This window comes from Orussus abietinus, unplaced genomic scaffold (assembly GCF_000612105.2).
Source record: "Orussus abietinus isolate OABI.00-Male unplaced genomic scaffold, Oabi_2.0 scaffold394, whole genome shotgun sequence".
Lineage (NCBI taxonomy): Eukaryota > Metazoa > Arthropoda > Insecta > Hymenoptera > Orussidae > Orussus > Orussus abietinus.
The window spans coordinates 59,708-75,423 of record NW_019394721.1 but is presented as its reverse complement, the minus strand read 5'-3'; the positions used below and the strand labels follow the sequence as shown (position 1 = coordinate 75,423).

At 41.6% G+C, this 15,716-nt stretch overlaps 1 protein-coding gene across 3 annotated transcripts in view; it reads right to left on the bottom strand.

Annotated features, from left to right (window-relative positions):
- Positions 1 to 979: 979 nt before the first annotated feature.
- The window catches only part of LOC105696020 (probable ATP-dependent RNA helicase DDX17), a 34,555-nt gene continuing 19,818 nt past the window's right edge, over positions 980 to 15,716 (bottom strand). For all 3 annotated transcript variants that reach the window (XM_012418148.1, XM_012418149.1, XM_023433133.1), the window contains exons 7-8: positions 12,764 to 12,937; positions 980 to 1,666 (exon numbers count right to left, since the gene is read on the bottom strand). In XM_012418148.1, coding sequence (XP_012273571.1) covers positions 1,629 to 1,666; positions 12,764 to 12,937 — 212 coding nt within the window. In that variant the 3' untranslated portion in view covers positions 980 to 1,628. The remainder of the gene's footprint in view (positions 1,667 to 12,763; positions 12,938 to 15,716) is intronic.

Sequence of the window (15,716 nt, the reverse complement as noted above, 5' to 3'; positions counted from 1 at the left end):
CATGGAGTACATAATCTTGTGAATCTCGGACAACGCGGGAGACCTGTCAAATTGAAAACTTGGAAAGCTTCACGTTCTACTACCAAAGCCAAAACTTTTTTAACCACAGTTCTTACATATGTCACAAATAAAAGCTCATAAAAATATTTTATAAACAAAATATACATTGAATATTTTATTTTAGTTTATTTGGACAGGGTAACCGTATTGCAATTGTACGCCTTTAAGTCCATGCCCTCGCTTTACTCAAGTAGTGGCCCCTAAGCGAATGTGGCGCCGCCTAAGAAAGAAAGATCTGTATCCGATTGAGGAAATTTTTATAACATTGCGTTCGTCTTCCAGGTCTCTAGTCTCCATGCTAGAGACGTAAAGGGAGAGGCTTGTTGCGGCCATCTTCCGTTGCTATGCACATACGCGCAATGTCGTATTTGTCACCAGTGTCAACCAAAGCGTACGTACAGCATCTTCTTTGATGTACAATAAAGTGCGTGCCAAAAGTTATAAAAATAGTAAAACTGTGTCGTAAATGGCTTTTAAGTATACAAAAGTTGCCAACGACAATTACAGTTATCGCGTACTGGTAATTGTCAGATCGTTCCTTATATTCATTTAAATGACGCGAGAACGCAACGAAAAATGGCCGTCATTCGTGTATTTCCCTTTCGTATTGAGCTTCACCTTTGCAGCGATACCTGCCATTCCTTAATTTTTAGATTCATGGAATCAGGAAAGTTGGTAGAGTTTCGCGCCAAATACATACGCACATATACGCGAACGCCAAGTTTGCGCATGATACTTAACGCAGGAATCACCTCGCATTCTCAACTAGCAATGCAGGAGTATTACGTAGTTTACATTCCAAATTACACCAATTATTACTTTCTCAGGTCGACTAAAGTACCTATTTTGATGACTGATCAATGATTTCCGTAACGTTCCATCGAGCCACTCGCCACCACCAAAAGACAACCCTCGACTCTCGTGGATCACTAACAAATTTTATTTGTTATACTCGCGCGTTAAATACTGTACATTAAAGAATAGTCGCCTAATTAACTGTCTAAAGTACACAAGGAATGAATAGCAAGTGAACACTAGACACTGATACCCCGATACGGACCTACGACAAGATAAAAGGGAACAAAAAGGAAGAAAAAAAAAAGGAAGAAAAAAGGAAGAAATTAGAAGAGAGAAAAGGAGAGAAAAAGACACTGGATAAAGAGGGGAAGTCAAAGCAACGCAGCTTTCTCTCTCTCGTTCTCTCTAATTCGACGACACGTTATCTTACACTCTCGCGATTAACTCTAAATTCATGTATACGCTTGTAAAAATGGCGACCAAAACGCAAAAGACGAGGGGGCAAAAAGAAAGAGAGAACCGAGAAGCCCCAAAAGCCGCCTCGTGTCTCTTGTTATTGTTCTTCCTCTGGTTGGCCCCCTCTGGATCGTCTTCTTTTCCTTTTGCGCCCTGATCTCTCCCCTCGATACTCTTCGCCTCTTTCGGCTTGTACTTCCGGTCGAGGGCGGGAAGGGGAGGGTCGGTGCTCTCGGAATTTTACAACTGTCTTATCACTTTGATTGCAACGACTCGGTTTGCGAGCTATTCCGCCATCGATCGCCCGTGGAAGATCACCTCTCGCTACTCCAGTAACTCTTGCCGATCACCTCTGCAAAAGAAACGTCTTGGTTAAGGTCGGGGCATCGCGAGCGGGTATACAGCGTGTGTCATATCACGTGCGGGGCGTGTTAATATAGAGTGGATTCGGGAGGTGAAGTGATAAGAAAAGGCGGTACGATCGTATTTGGGTTAAGGTGAAGTGAAACCCCCTTCAAATCAGTCGATTCTAATACAACACTTTTTTTTTAAGGGTATTAGACCAAACTCCGAAACTTTAACACATCACTTCTGATCATCTAAGAATTGTCCTGACACATTTAAAATTTAGATTTTTGCATACAATTTTTTAACTTACCCCAGACCAGAACCAAAATGGCGTCGAGCTCTCACATTTCAATCAATATACAATTATCGAAGGCTCTGATATGAGAAACGAAAGGGTCAGTACAATTTTACGACAATTTATAACACTCTGGTAATTGATAAACTCGCATTTGAACGGGATAAAGGCAAGAAAAGTGTTGTATGCGCTTCTATGCCAAAACGATGGTAATACGAGGTCTCGGAGTGAAAATTTAATTGACCTGGTAATCACAGATGGCGCAGGGGGTCCCTCTGCAGTCAATTTGGGCCCCAGAAAACATGAATCCAGAGGATTTCTGGAGTTATATTCAACTTCTTTATAATTATTGTACGAAAACGACAGGTGGAGTATGCCATTTGGTACAATACCCAGTATAATTCGACACAGCTGTCGATATAAAAACGAACGTCGGCAACGTAGGTCTTTAGAAAAATCATTTTTACCGACGTCGGTCAAGTTCCTCGACATGTTTCACTACACCTTAATGAGATATCAAAGGGTCATTCGATATATATATAAAGCGTAAATATTTATAAAACTTTTCCCTAAACTGGATGCAACGAATCGATGGAAACTTCAGCATTTCATTATGAAATGCCGTAAGGAAAAACGTGACGTTCGTGAAATTTCATTTCTCAAAACAAAATTTTTTTTTATTGAGTCTAGACTAGAACCAAAATCACATTCTTCTTGTTGTAAAAAATTAAATTTCACGAACATTGCGTTCTTCCTTAGGGCCTCCATAATCACATGCTGAAGTTTCAAATGATTTGATGCACCCAATTTGGAGAAAAGTTTTATAAATATTTTTACGATATATTCATATATAAAATGACCCTTTCATATCACCTTAAAGATTTCTAATACCGAAAGCCGGTTAAAATGAAAAAATTCAACAGCTGGTTGCCAACCCTATCATTAAGGGGATGTGAAAGTGGCATCCGAAAAGTTAATCTTCGTTCATGAAACTCTTCTACGAATTCATACCCAATACCGAATCGTTTCAAAGTTTACAATGTGAATGTAGAGGCCCTAAGGTAGGTCCTGAAACTCGTGAAATTTCAGTTTCTATACGACATTTTGAGAGCATATATAAACAAATTAAAAAAAAAATTCAAATTTCTTGTTTCTCTCACTCACGTGTTGAAGTTTAAGATAATTCGGTGCATTCAGTTTGGAGAAAAGTTTCATAAATATGTTGCCTTTTTGGTACGTATATATCACACTTTCATATCACCTTAAGGGGACGTGAAAGTGGCATCCGAAAGCTCAATCGTTCATGAAACTTTCCTACGAACTGAGTGTACCGAATCGTTCCAAACTTGACAACGTGAATATAGAGGCTATAAGAAAGGTCCTGATACCCAGTAAATTTCTGTTTTTTTTTTAATTTGTTTTTCTTTTTAAAACTTTTTGTCAAAAATGAAATTTCATGAGTGTCAGTACGTTCCATATAGCCTTCATATTCACATTGTCCAGTTTGAAACAATTCAATACACCGAGTTCGTAGAAAAGTGTCATTAACGATTGAGCTTTCCGATCACTTTTATACCTCCTTAACACACTGTTGACCGGCAATTTTACAACGTTAGTTGTTCCGGCACGAGTTAACTCGTTACCGGTCAACAACGTGTTAAGGTGAAATGAAACCCATCGAGAAACTTAATCATTGTCGGTAAAACCAAACCCTTCTAACTGATATACCATCTTAATCAGCGCAGCGCGTTATTGATGCTTATATTTATATTAAGGGCGCTCACCACTCCAGCGATTTTGCAGGGCCTCACGGGAACAACGATTCCGAACGTATTTTTAAACCGATCGAGCTTAACGAGTGTTCATATCGAAGATGAAACGTTGACCCGTGTTTATATGGGAGAGATTTTCGATAAGTGGTCATTTTCATGTAAAAAAGTGCAACGACATAATTTTAATGCCCTTTTACCTAGGAAGGAGGTGTTTGATCGAAAATCGCTCCCATATAAACACACGTCAACATTTTATCTTTAAAGCGAGCATTTGTTGAGCTCGATCGGTTGAGAAATACGCTCAAAATCGTTGTCCCCGTGGAGCACATTTTTCAGGATTTTCGGGTTTCTCGCGAGGAATTTGGGCATTCCTTGGCAACCGTTGCCGACTCTAGGCGGAGCGTCCAATTGGCGTGTGCGGGCGGCCGGGCGTCAGACGCGTTTCGGCGCCGGGTCCAGAGGCGTCTAGCCGTTGTGTGAGTCCTATACGTGCAAAATATGCACACATTTTTCGCCCGTTGCTAAACACTGCCCATTATGCGTCGCGTCTCCCTCATCCGAGCGAGAAAGTACGTTTTGGTTACCTCCCACCGAATTCGATGCTAATGCCATCTAGCGGTGGAAGTCATCGTCCCCACTTTGGTGGTGAACGCCGTTAACCCTTTGCGCTCGAGGCCTTTCTCGCTGGGGCATACCAACAACTCGAGACGATTTGTTGCTCATAGAAAAGTGAAGTGAAACCCCCTTCAAATCAGTCGATTCGAATACAACAATTTTTTTTAAGGGTATTGGACCAAACTGTCCGAAACATTGTCACATGACTCGTGATCGTCTAAGAATTCTCCTGACACATTAAAAATTTGGATTTTTGGAAAAAATTGGTTAACTTAGCCCAGACCAGAACTAAAATGGCATTAAGCTCTCATATTTCGATCAATCTACAATTATAGAAGGTTCTGATATGAGAAACGAAATGATCAGGATAATATTACGACAATTTAGAACACTCGGGCAATCGATAAACTCGCATTTGGACGAGATAAAGGCAAAAAAAGTGTTGTATGCGCTTCTATGCTAAAACGATGGAAATACGAGGTCTCGGGGTGAAAATTTAATTGACTTGGAAATCACAGATGGCGCAGGGGTTCCCCCTGCAGTCAATTAGGGCCTCAGAAAGCATGAATCCAGAGGATATCTGGAGTTTTACTTCGATTTCTTTGTAATTATTGTACGAAAACGACAGGTGGAGTATAGCCATTTAGTGCAATACCCAATATAATTCGACCCAGCTGTCAATATAAAAATGAACATCGGCAACGTAGGTATTTAGAAAAATCTTCTTTATCGACGTCGATCAAGGTCCTCGACGTGTTTCACTTCACCTTAACAGCTGTACTTAACTACATTAAGTATTGAACGGAATGGCATACTTTATATGTCGTTTTCGTATAGAATGATTATAAAGAAACCGAAGTAAAATTCAAGAAAAACCTTGGATTTAAGATTTCTGATACTATAATTAACTGCAGAGGGTCACCCTGCGCCATTTGTAGCATTTACTGCCAATCAATTAAATTTTTTCTCAGAAATCTCGTTATATTTTTGTGTTGGCACGAAAGCTTGCAGGACACTTATTTCTCTAGTATTGCGTTCAAATACGAGTTCTTCATTGTTAAAGTGTTCTAAATTCTAATGGAATTGTCCCGACACTTTCGTGTCTCACATCGGAGTCATTAATAAGTGTACATTGATCAAAATATGAGAGCTCGACGCCATTTGGGTTCTAGTCTAGGCTACGTCAAACAAATTTTTTTTTTAACAACCAACATTTAAAAGGGCCTGGATATTTCTTAGGTGTTCACAAGTTATGTGCCAAAGTTTCAGACACTTCGCTCCGATACTCTTAAAAAGTGTCTTATTCGAATTGACTCATTTGAGGGGGGAGGGGGGTTCACTTCACCTTAACGTGATATGAAAACAGTATCTAAGAAATCAATTACTCTATGAAATTTTTCGGTAAACTCAATGTATCGACTTGTTAAAAATTTTACTGCGTGAATATGAAACCCCTAAGGAAGATCCTGAATTCAAAGAAATTTCATGTTATAAAAATTAAAAAATTGTTTATAAACAAATGATAAAAATGAAATCGCATGGGTGTCAGGGTATTCATATTAATGTCGCAAATTCTCAAACGATTTAGTACAACGCGGTTCGAAGAGGAGTTTCATAAACGAGACGTCTCAATCACTACTTTTACATCGCATTAAATAATTCATTAAACATTTCGTTCTCCCTGTTCTGTCTTTAGATTAAATCAGTTTTTGTCGTATTGTTCCCTCATTCCTATGCAACAAAAATAATTGTATACAGGCAAAGCATTTGACAGTTATCTTTGTACTTTCCCAGCAAGAAAAACTGGTCCTGACAATAATCTTTTTGTTCTTCTTTTGCCCCGAGTCTACCTCTTGAGGTAGATGTACAGGATGTATCGTAATACATGAAACATGTCACGTGGATATTCTGTCAAAGCGATGAACAATTATTAGTACAATTGCGTATTTCAGACAATTTCACTATTGCGCAATGCTTAACCCATTTTCATTGCCGTTCTAAATACGCTACTAACGTCATAAAAAATAAAGAAACGTGGCTTGCCGATTATTACATACTAGGTGATAAACGGTAACTATCATGTGCAGATTACTTCACTTACGAATAGAAATGGGTTAATTGTTTTTCCGGAAAAAAGTTTAGTTCTTCTTTTAAAGAGACTACATTCTTAATTTAACAAAATTAAGGGTACTGTAAAACCACGTCAGCCATGTTGAATTTTGATGTCAGAGGCGAAAATATCGCGTAAAATTCTCAATTGACATCCTACGGAAAATGTAGCCAAATGCCAATTGGGAAGTTCAAGCATTTTTCTTCCCCCTGACGTCAAAATTACGGCAGCTATATGAAAAATGGCCAATATATGCAAAATTATGGCAGATATAAAAATATGACCGACCAGGCTGTAAAGGACTTTTAAGGTGATATGAAAGAGTGTACATGTACATAAAACGTCAAAATATTTACATAACTTTTCTCCAAACTGAATGCACCGAATCATTTGAAACTTCAAAACGTAATTATGAAGGCCCTGAGAAAGAACGCGATACACGTGAAATTTCATTTTTCACAAAAAAAAAATGTGATCTTGGGTCTAGTCTACGTTAAATAGAAAAAAACTTTTTTCAAAAATGAAATTTCACGAGCACCGCGTTCTTCCTTAGGGTCTTTACAATCACGTGGTGAAGTTTTAAATGATTCGGTGCACCCAGTTTGGAGAAAAGTTTTATAAATATTTTGACGTTTTGATATATAGAATGACGCTTTCATATCACCTTAAGAATACCAATTATTTATTACATTGAGCGATGCTCACGCGTTAAGGTAGTACTTCCCAAAATGCACTTTTCTTACCATTTTTTTCAGACTTTAACAGGGTATTGTTCAGATTTTTATGTACAAAACAAGCCCATTCGGAACAAAATCGTCTATCTAGATCGGAAGATAATCGAATTTGAAAACTGCTTATTTTGCAGCATGTCTCCATATGTAACACGTACATAATGGGACGCTGAGTTACATTTTCAATTTTCACGGTGAAACGACTCTTACAATTTTTTACAAAAATCGTGACAATATAAAGGAATATGTGTTAGTTAATATTACAAAAAAAAAATGGAATTTTTTGTCCATCAGGAAACGGAGATAGGGCTACCAGAAGAATTCCGAATTTTTTTGTACGTCGCAGAGAGTGGGGCGGACGGCTCAGATGTGGCAACCATGTTCGCGGTAGTGCATGTAACCGCCCGCGTATTTGACAACATTTTTCACTGTATGGACTACTGATGCCCCAAACAACGTTGCCACATTTCTGCACGCCAACCTACGCTTGCGTGCGAGCTTCTGTTCATGGAATATATGTGTGCGTGACGCCCAAGATGTACAGGCATGGTCGAAAAGTTCGCTTTAAGGTATAGGGGGAACTCACTGGTCGATACATCCCCGAACGAGTTAACTTTTGAGTCCGATTACTAGGGAAGTAATACCTTAAGATACTCCCTGTATGTGTGTACGTGTCAGTATGTAATGTGAGAGAGATAGAAACAGTTATCGGCGCAACCTTCGATGCCGATAATTTACTTCGTACAGTAACACTGTATCTGTTACCGTCAATGTCCGAAATTGGAGAATGTCGACTTTCACCGGTGAATGTGAACAGATACCAAATACGTCGGTGAAAGATCGAATATTTCGTTACATTGTTGTATATTCGGACCCTCTCCAGTGTGTGTCGACAATCACACACCGGTGAATGTCAACATTTACCGGTGTAAGTCAGAAATAAGGGTATTTAGCAAATATTTCGGACATACACGAAGCGACTGTGTGAATGTTGATATTCACCGGTGAAAGTCGACATTCTCCAGATTTCGGTGTTTCACCGTAACAGCATTGACCTAATTGGACCGTTCATAGAATCTAATGGAATTCGACAAGGGTAGAACATCGTATTGTGAAGACAGGTTATCAGGATATCGTGGTATCCTCCAATCGAGATACATGTGACGTCAGCAGCGATGATGCCGATTTTATCAACGTTTTTCCTATAGGGTTTGAACAAGGAACCGCTATCAATATCTCCTATACTGCCATCTACCGACTAGCGATCCATCTACACAAACCGCACATCTATTTGCTATCAATGATAAGATCACCTTGCATTAAAGTGATATGAAAGTGCCATATGTACATACCGAAAGTTAAAAAATGTATTAAACTTTTCTCCAAATTGGAGGCATCGAATCATTTGAAACTTCATCACGAGATTATAGAGGCTCTAAGGAAGAACCCGATGCTCGTGAAATGTCATTTTTCGGGGAAAAAAAAAAAAGAAAAGAAAAGTGTATTTATCTCGGACAAGAATAAAAAAAAGACATTGTTTTTCAAAAACTGAAATTTCACGAACATCGCATTCTTCCTTAGGGCCTCCATAATCACGTGTTACAGTTTCAGATCATTCAGTTCACCCAGTTTGGAAAAAAGTTTTATAAATATTTTCACGGTTTCATATATATAGAATTTCTTTTTCATATCACCTTAAGGGGATGTGAAAGTGGCATGTTAGGAGTCAATCGTTCATCAAACTTTTCTTCGAACTGGGGGTACCGAATCGGTTGAATCTTTACAACATGAATAAGAAGGCGATTAGGAAGGTTCTAATACCCGTGAAATTTCATTTTTTAAAACAATTTTTAAAAATATCTATAAACAAATTTTCTAAGAATTGAAATTTCATGGATCTCAAGACCTTCCTTATATCCACTACATTCACATTGTACAGTTTGAAACGATTCGGTACACCCAGTTCATAGAAAAGTTTCATAAACCAGACATATTTGACGCCACTTCTCACATCACCTTAAGGTGATGCGAAAGGGGCATCTGACGGGTCTCATTTGAGACTTTTCTCCAATTTGGATGTGCCGAATTATTTGAAATTTTACCTCGTTAATATGGAGGACCTAAGGTAGATCCTGAGATTTTTAACATATCTTATTTTTTATTTTTAATAGAAAAAAAAATGGAATCTTATGTGTGTAAAGTTCTACCTTAGGGCCTCTACAATCACGTGATCAAATTTGAAACGATCCAGTCCACCCAATTAGAAGAAAAGTTTCAAAAACTATTTACCTCCCAGATACCGTTTTCACATCACCTTAAGGTGAAGTGAGACACGTCGAGGATCTTGATCGACGTCGATAAAGATTTTTCTAAATACCTACGTTGCCGACGTTCGTTTTTATATTGACAGCTGCGTCGAATTATATTGGGTGTTGTATTAAATGGCATACGCCATGTGTCGTTTTCGTACAATAATTATAAAGAAATCGAAGTAAAACTCCAGATATCCTCTGGATTTATGGTTTCTGAGGCCCCAATTTACTATAAAGTGACCTCCTGCGCCATCTATGATTTCCGTGTCAACTCAATTTTAACTCCGAGACCTCATATTACCATCGTTTTAGCGCAGAAGTGCATAAGACACTGTTTTTGCCATTATCCCGTTCAAATGCGAATTTCTCGATTACCAGAGTGTTCTAAATTGTTATACAATTGTCCTTAGACTTTCGTTTCTCATATTAGAGCCTGCAATAATTGTATATGGATCGAAATATCGGAGCTCGACGTCATTTTGAATCTGGTCTGGCCTTAAACAATTCTTTCAAAAATCCAAATTTTGAAAGTGACAGGCTAATTTCTAGGTGCCACGAGTCATGTCTCAGAATTTCGGACAGTTCGATCCAATACCCTTAACGGCGTTCACCACCAAAGTGGGGACGATGACTTCCACCGCTAGATGGCATTAGCATCGAATTCGGTGGGAGGTAACCAAACCGTACTTTCTCGTTCGGATGAGGGAGACGCGACGCATAATGGACGGTGTTTAGCAACGGGCGAAAAATGTGTGCGTATTTTGCACCTATAGGAATCAAAAACAACGGCTAGACGCCTCTGGACTAGGCGCCGGAACGTGAGTGACGCCCGGCCGCCCGCACACGCCAGTTGGGCGCTCCGCCTAGAGTCGGCAACGGTTGTCAAGGAATGCCCAAATTCCTCGCGAGAAACCCGAAAATCCCGATAAAGGTGCTCCACGGGGACAAGGATTTTGAGCGTATTTCTCAACCGATTGAGCCCAACGAGTGCTCGTTTTAAAGATAAAATGTTGACGTGTGTTTATATGGGAGCGATTTTCGATCGAGCACCTCCTTCCTAGGTAAAAGGGCATTGAAATTATGTCGTTGCACTTTTTTATATGAAAATGACCACTTATCGAAAATCGCTCCCATATGAACACAGGCCAACATTTCATCTTCGATATGAGCACTCGTTAAGCTCGATCGGTTTAGAAATACGTTCGGAATCGTTGTCCTTGTGAGGCCCTGCAAAATCGCTAGAGTGGTAAGCGCCCTTAAGAAAAAGTGTTTTATTCGAGTCGACTGATTTGAGGGGAGGGTTTCACTTCACTTTAAGCCGGATACACATCTGAGCAGGATCGCGTATGAAGCAAAGGGAAAATACAAGGGTAGACAATCAATAGAAGTGCGGCAAATCGCCTCGGATCATTCGATACGCTATACAAGGCTTTTCGAATGTCGTTCGTCAAGATGTCCGTTCAATGCCTCGGACGATTTTGTTCGTTGCCGCGTAGAGAGATATGAGTACGAGGCATTTGTTCTGCCTCACCTTGTCTCGTACGGATTCGCGTTCAGATGTGTATCCGGCATCTTACATAAGATGGGAGGGACCCACTCCACCATAGACCCATTTTCAACATAAAGCACAGAACGCAGAGTTATTCGACACATCAGCTGTGGCAATCCTTCACATCGTCCCCAATTCGTGGCAGGTCTCGCGTTCGGGATCCTAGGGACAATCGTTTCTACTTGGGTTAGTCATGCTCCTAAGGACAGTATCTCGGCAAACCCATGGCATAAAGGCGGGCATTTCTATGATTTCAAAGGCGAAACATGCCATGAACTACGTATCCAATATGAAGGGATGCCACAGCTAATGTATTCAATGATTGCGTGTCCTATGCTGTGCCCAAACGGGGACCACTCCATCGGAGTAACGGAGTAACCGAACCTCTCTGGAGATGGAAGTGCGGTTTACGTGCGCTCCTAGCAGAGGTTAGGTTAACTAATAGAATGCCCACGCAAGTCCCAAAATTAAGGCTGATTCAGAAATATACGCACAGTGCACGTTCGCGCATACATGGAAATAACGTCTTCGGACATTTTATACCGGGGTATTCATACATTTCCGTATAAGTACGGATCTTGAAATCTAAAAATATACCCCTCGCACATCATTCCCATAGAGGACAAGGACACGGTACGAAAATCTCCGAGTCGCCCTTCCACCGTATCGGTGCCGTCACCGGTATCACAGAAATGTCCGGCCGACGTTCGCGGATCGCCTACTGCCGATCCTACTCTAGCCCCGATGCTTCGCGGACCGATTTCGAGCATCGGTCCGCGGAGAAGCGGGCGCACTCGCCGGGTCGCCGCCAATACCAACCGGGTGTCATCGGGGAGGGAGCCGCGGAAGGGGGTGGGGGAGGAGATCAGAACCAACCTTGTGGGCACGCGCCAGAGCCGTGGCAGCGCCGCTAGCGATGATACCCGTTGGCCGGGTGGACGGGCGGCGGAGGCGGCTGGTAGTACGGGGGCGGGGGCGCGTGCTGGCAGCCGCCCCCGCCTACGGGGGTCGGGCCGCCCCCGTAGTGTTGATAACCTCCGCCCGCGTTGGCCGCGCCCAACCTTGGCCCGGGGAGCCCGCCGCCCCCGCCCCCGCCAGGGGGGCGGTGGGGGNGGCGGAGGGGGCGGCGGCGGGGGAGGGGGAGGATGAGACGGAGGAAGAGGGGGTTGAGCGGGTAGAGGCGGCAGCGGGGGGGCCGCCGGTTGCCTGGGCAACGAGGTGGACTGCTGGTGGCTTAGGGAGTGGGGGGACCGTTTGCGTTGGCTGCCGGGCAGAGAATGGAGGGGTGGCTGGAAGTTAGCTGGCAAAGAGTGGGGGGCGTGTTCTTGGTTACCGGGCAAGGAGTGGGGGGATTGCTGCCGATGACCGGACAGGAGGTGGGGAGACTGCCTTTGCTGGTCTTGCTGCGACATCAGCTGGTGTTGATCCGAGGGAGGCTGCACTTGCCCCTGATGCCGCTGCTGGAGTTGCTGGTCCTGCTGTTGGTGCTGCTGCTGCCGTTGTCGTTGCTGTTGATCCTGTTCGAGGTGGGGAGGCGATCGTCGGCGGGGGGACTGTTTGGGGGCGAGGGGTTTGGAGGCGACGCCTTGAGGCGGGGGCGTGGAGGGGGGCGGCGGCGGCGGCGGTGGTGGCGGTCGGAGGTCGATGCGGACCGTGGGTGTGGGTGGCGGGCTCGGGGCGGGGCCCCCCCCGGCGCCGGGACTCCCTGGGGACTTGCCTGTACGATTGTTAACCGGGCTGCGGCTTCTCGAGTAGCTACGGCTGTAGCTACGACGGGTCCCACCGCGGCCGTTCCGCTCCCGGCTCGGGCTCCGACTGCGGCTGCGCGAGTAGCTGCGCTCCCGTCCGTTACCGCCGCGGCCGCCGCGCGAGCGCCATCTGTTCCTGCCACCTGGAAACACGTTCAAAAAACGTCAGGAACGTTGCTCCTGATCATTAACGGACGCGGTAGTATTTCCGACGAGTTCATGGACTTACTGAGCGATGTGGCTCTTTACTCTAAACACAGCTCTACTGGGCACTTGTTTTTCTTTAAACGACTAGTGCTGGTATTAAGATGATACGAAAAGTGCCAAGAAACTCTATCGACGGTGATAAAATGAAATTCATGCATATCCTTTTCAGCGATAACCCCATTTTGGATACTCGAGTGGTCTAATAAGATGGTGCTTCGTGTTACCGACATTTATGTTTATATTACGTTAATCTGGAGTGTAATCGGTTACTCTCTACCTTCGGAATTATATAAAATGAAGTACTCCATTACTCATTTCAGTATGACTATAAAGATCGAAATCAAACTCAAGAAATTCTCTGGATTAATGATTTTTGATGCTCTAATCATTTAATGGCGCCATCTATCGCGTTTGACTGCAACTAAAGTTTTACTCTAAAAGTATTTAGAGAAAATTTGTTGCTTACGGGATATCCGAGAGTTTCACTACACACATTTATAAAACTTTTCTCGATATTTCTCACACGAATTCATAAGGCTCGATTACTACAGAGCTCTAAATCGTCATGAGAAAGTCCTGTAAACCTCTATTTCCGATTCTATGCTCTCAAAAGGTGTAAAATATAAATCATTCGTTAGCGACGCCACTTTACCTCTAGTCTGGAATAAATAAATGAAGAAAAAATGAAATATTATGGGTGTAGAGACCTTCCTTGGGGTCTTCGCATTCACGCGGTAACATTTCAAATGATTTGATTCACCCAATTAGGAGAAAAGTTTTCTAAATAATTTAATGCCCGAGTGGCCACTTTCGTATCCCCGTAAAGAAAAGGCGGAGTCATGCTCAGTTCTACCAACTTCAGTCAAAAAGCTAGCCCTCGGTTACAGCGAGATGCACGTTCCACCACATTTTAACGGTAGGTTAATTTCCATTAACCGCCGTTTAGATTAACCAACAAAATTAGATCGTTTAGCTTCATTTAATCAAACTTTAACCTCAAAACTGCACGAACGTGAGGAAAACATGGATTTGAGTGAGTATTTATTCACATTATTTCATTATTTAATTTTTTCACATATTTTATGACGAAACGGATGAAGACGTTGTTGATTTTATTTGCAATTTCTTTATGATCGAAGTACGTTTGAAAATATTTTATATTAATTCATAACCAAAGAACTTTACTTCTTAGGGCTAACATCTGTTAAATAAGTTCTTGCATGAAGCTAGTGGGACTTCGTGTCTCTACAAGGGCGCATCTTTCTTGCTTCCTACAAGGAAACATTCCCAAGTGTCCGCCCCCGATCTTATTGATTTCCATATATGTTGAAGAACACAAAAATCTAAGAGACACGTGTTTTTTTATATCTGCAATGGCCCACATTTAAGGGGTCAAACAACCCCCCAAAGTTTTGCGAAAATTCAGTTTTTATAATAATTTTCGTAGAAGCAGTGGAGGGATCTCGACGAAACTTGGTATAAACGTATTCCGTATAAGGATGGTGAAAACAGAATATTGTCCAGCAATGCTACAACCCCCCAAGGGGGTGAACTACCCTTCAGGTGACATTTTTTTGTAATATCTAATAAACAAGCACTCCTACTTACGTTCCACTTACGCGATGTGCTTGCTCACAAAAAATGAAGAATCCGTTTTTTTTGCTTTTTACCAATAAACATTTACACATCGGTTGTAAACAATGAATGTAGGTGATATACGGGTATATTCCGACTAGGTTTATTGGGTTATATCGTGACCAATTCATCGTATATAAATCTTGTGAACGTGCTAATTCCTCAAAATGTCGTTGGTTTTCATAATATGCAATTATTTACGAATATCGCTAACTCTATTATCGTAAAAACAGTAAAAATCCAATTTTACCGTTTCACCAAGGAGATTGTATTACTAGTTGGAAACGGGTGATGACTGCGTCATCGGATCTGTTGCGAAACTATTTTAGTCTCTTAAACTTTTTTTCTAATTTATTTATAAATAATTGCATGCTATGAAAACCAACGATATTTTGAGGAATTAGCACGTTTACAAGATTTAGGTACAATGAATTGGTTACGATATAACCCAATATAGCTAGTCGAAATATACCTGTATACCACCTACATTCATTGTTTACAACCGATGTGTAAATGTTTATTGGCAAAAAGCAAAAAACACGTATTTCTTCATTTTTTGTGAGCAATCGTATGGCGTAAGTGGATCTTAAGTAGGAGTGCTTGTTTAATAGATATTAGAAAAAAATGTCGCCTGAAGGGTAATTCACCCCCATGGGGGGTTGTAGCATTGCTGGACAATATTGTGCTTTCACCATCCTTATACAGAATACGTTTATACCAAGTTTCGTCGAAATCCCTCCATTGCTTCTACGAAAATTGTTATAAAAATCGAATTTTCGCCAAACTTTGGGGGGTTGTTTCTCTCCTTAAATGTGGATCATTGTAGATATAAAAAAACACGTATCTCTTAGATTTTTGTGTTCTTCAACATATATGAAAATCAATAAGATCGGGGGTGGACACTTGGGAATGTTTCCTTCCTAGTCGATCGGAGTGTCAGCCAATCACGCGAACACGTTAACCGACAATTCAGCTTACTTCGAATGGTGTATACGATTAGTTAATTGCGCTTTAAATAAATGTGGAGGAACGTTTACGTTTTTAACCTACGATTAACTTAGACGTTAACTTTAACCTATG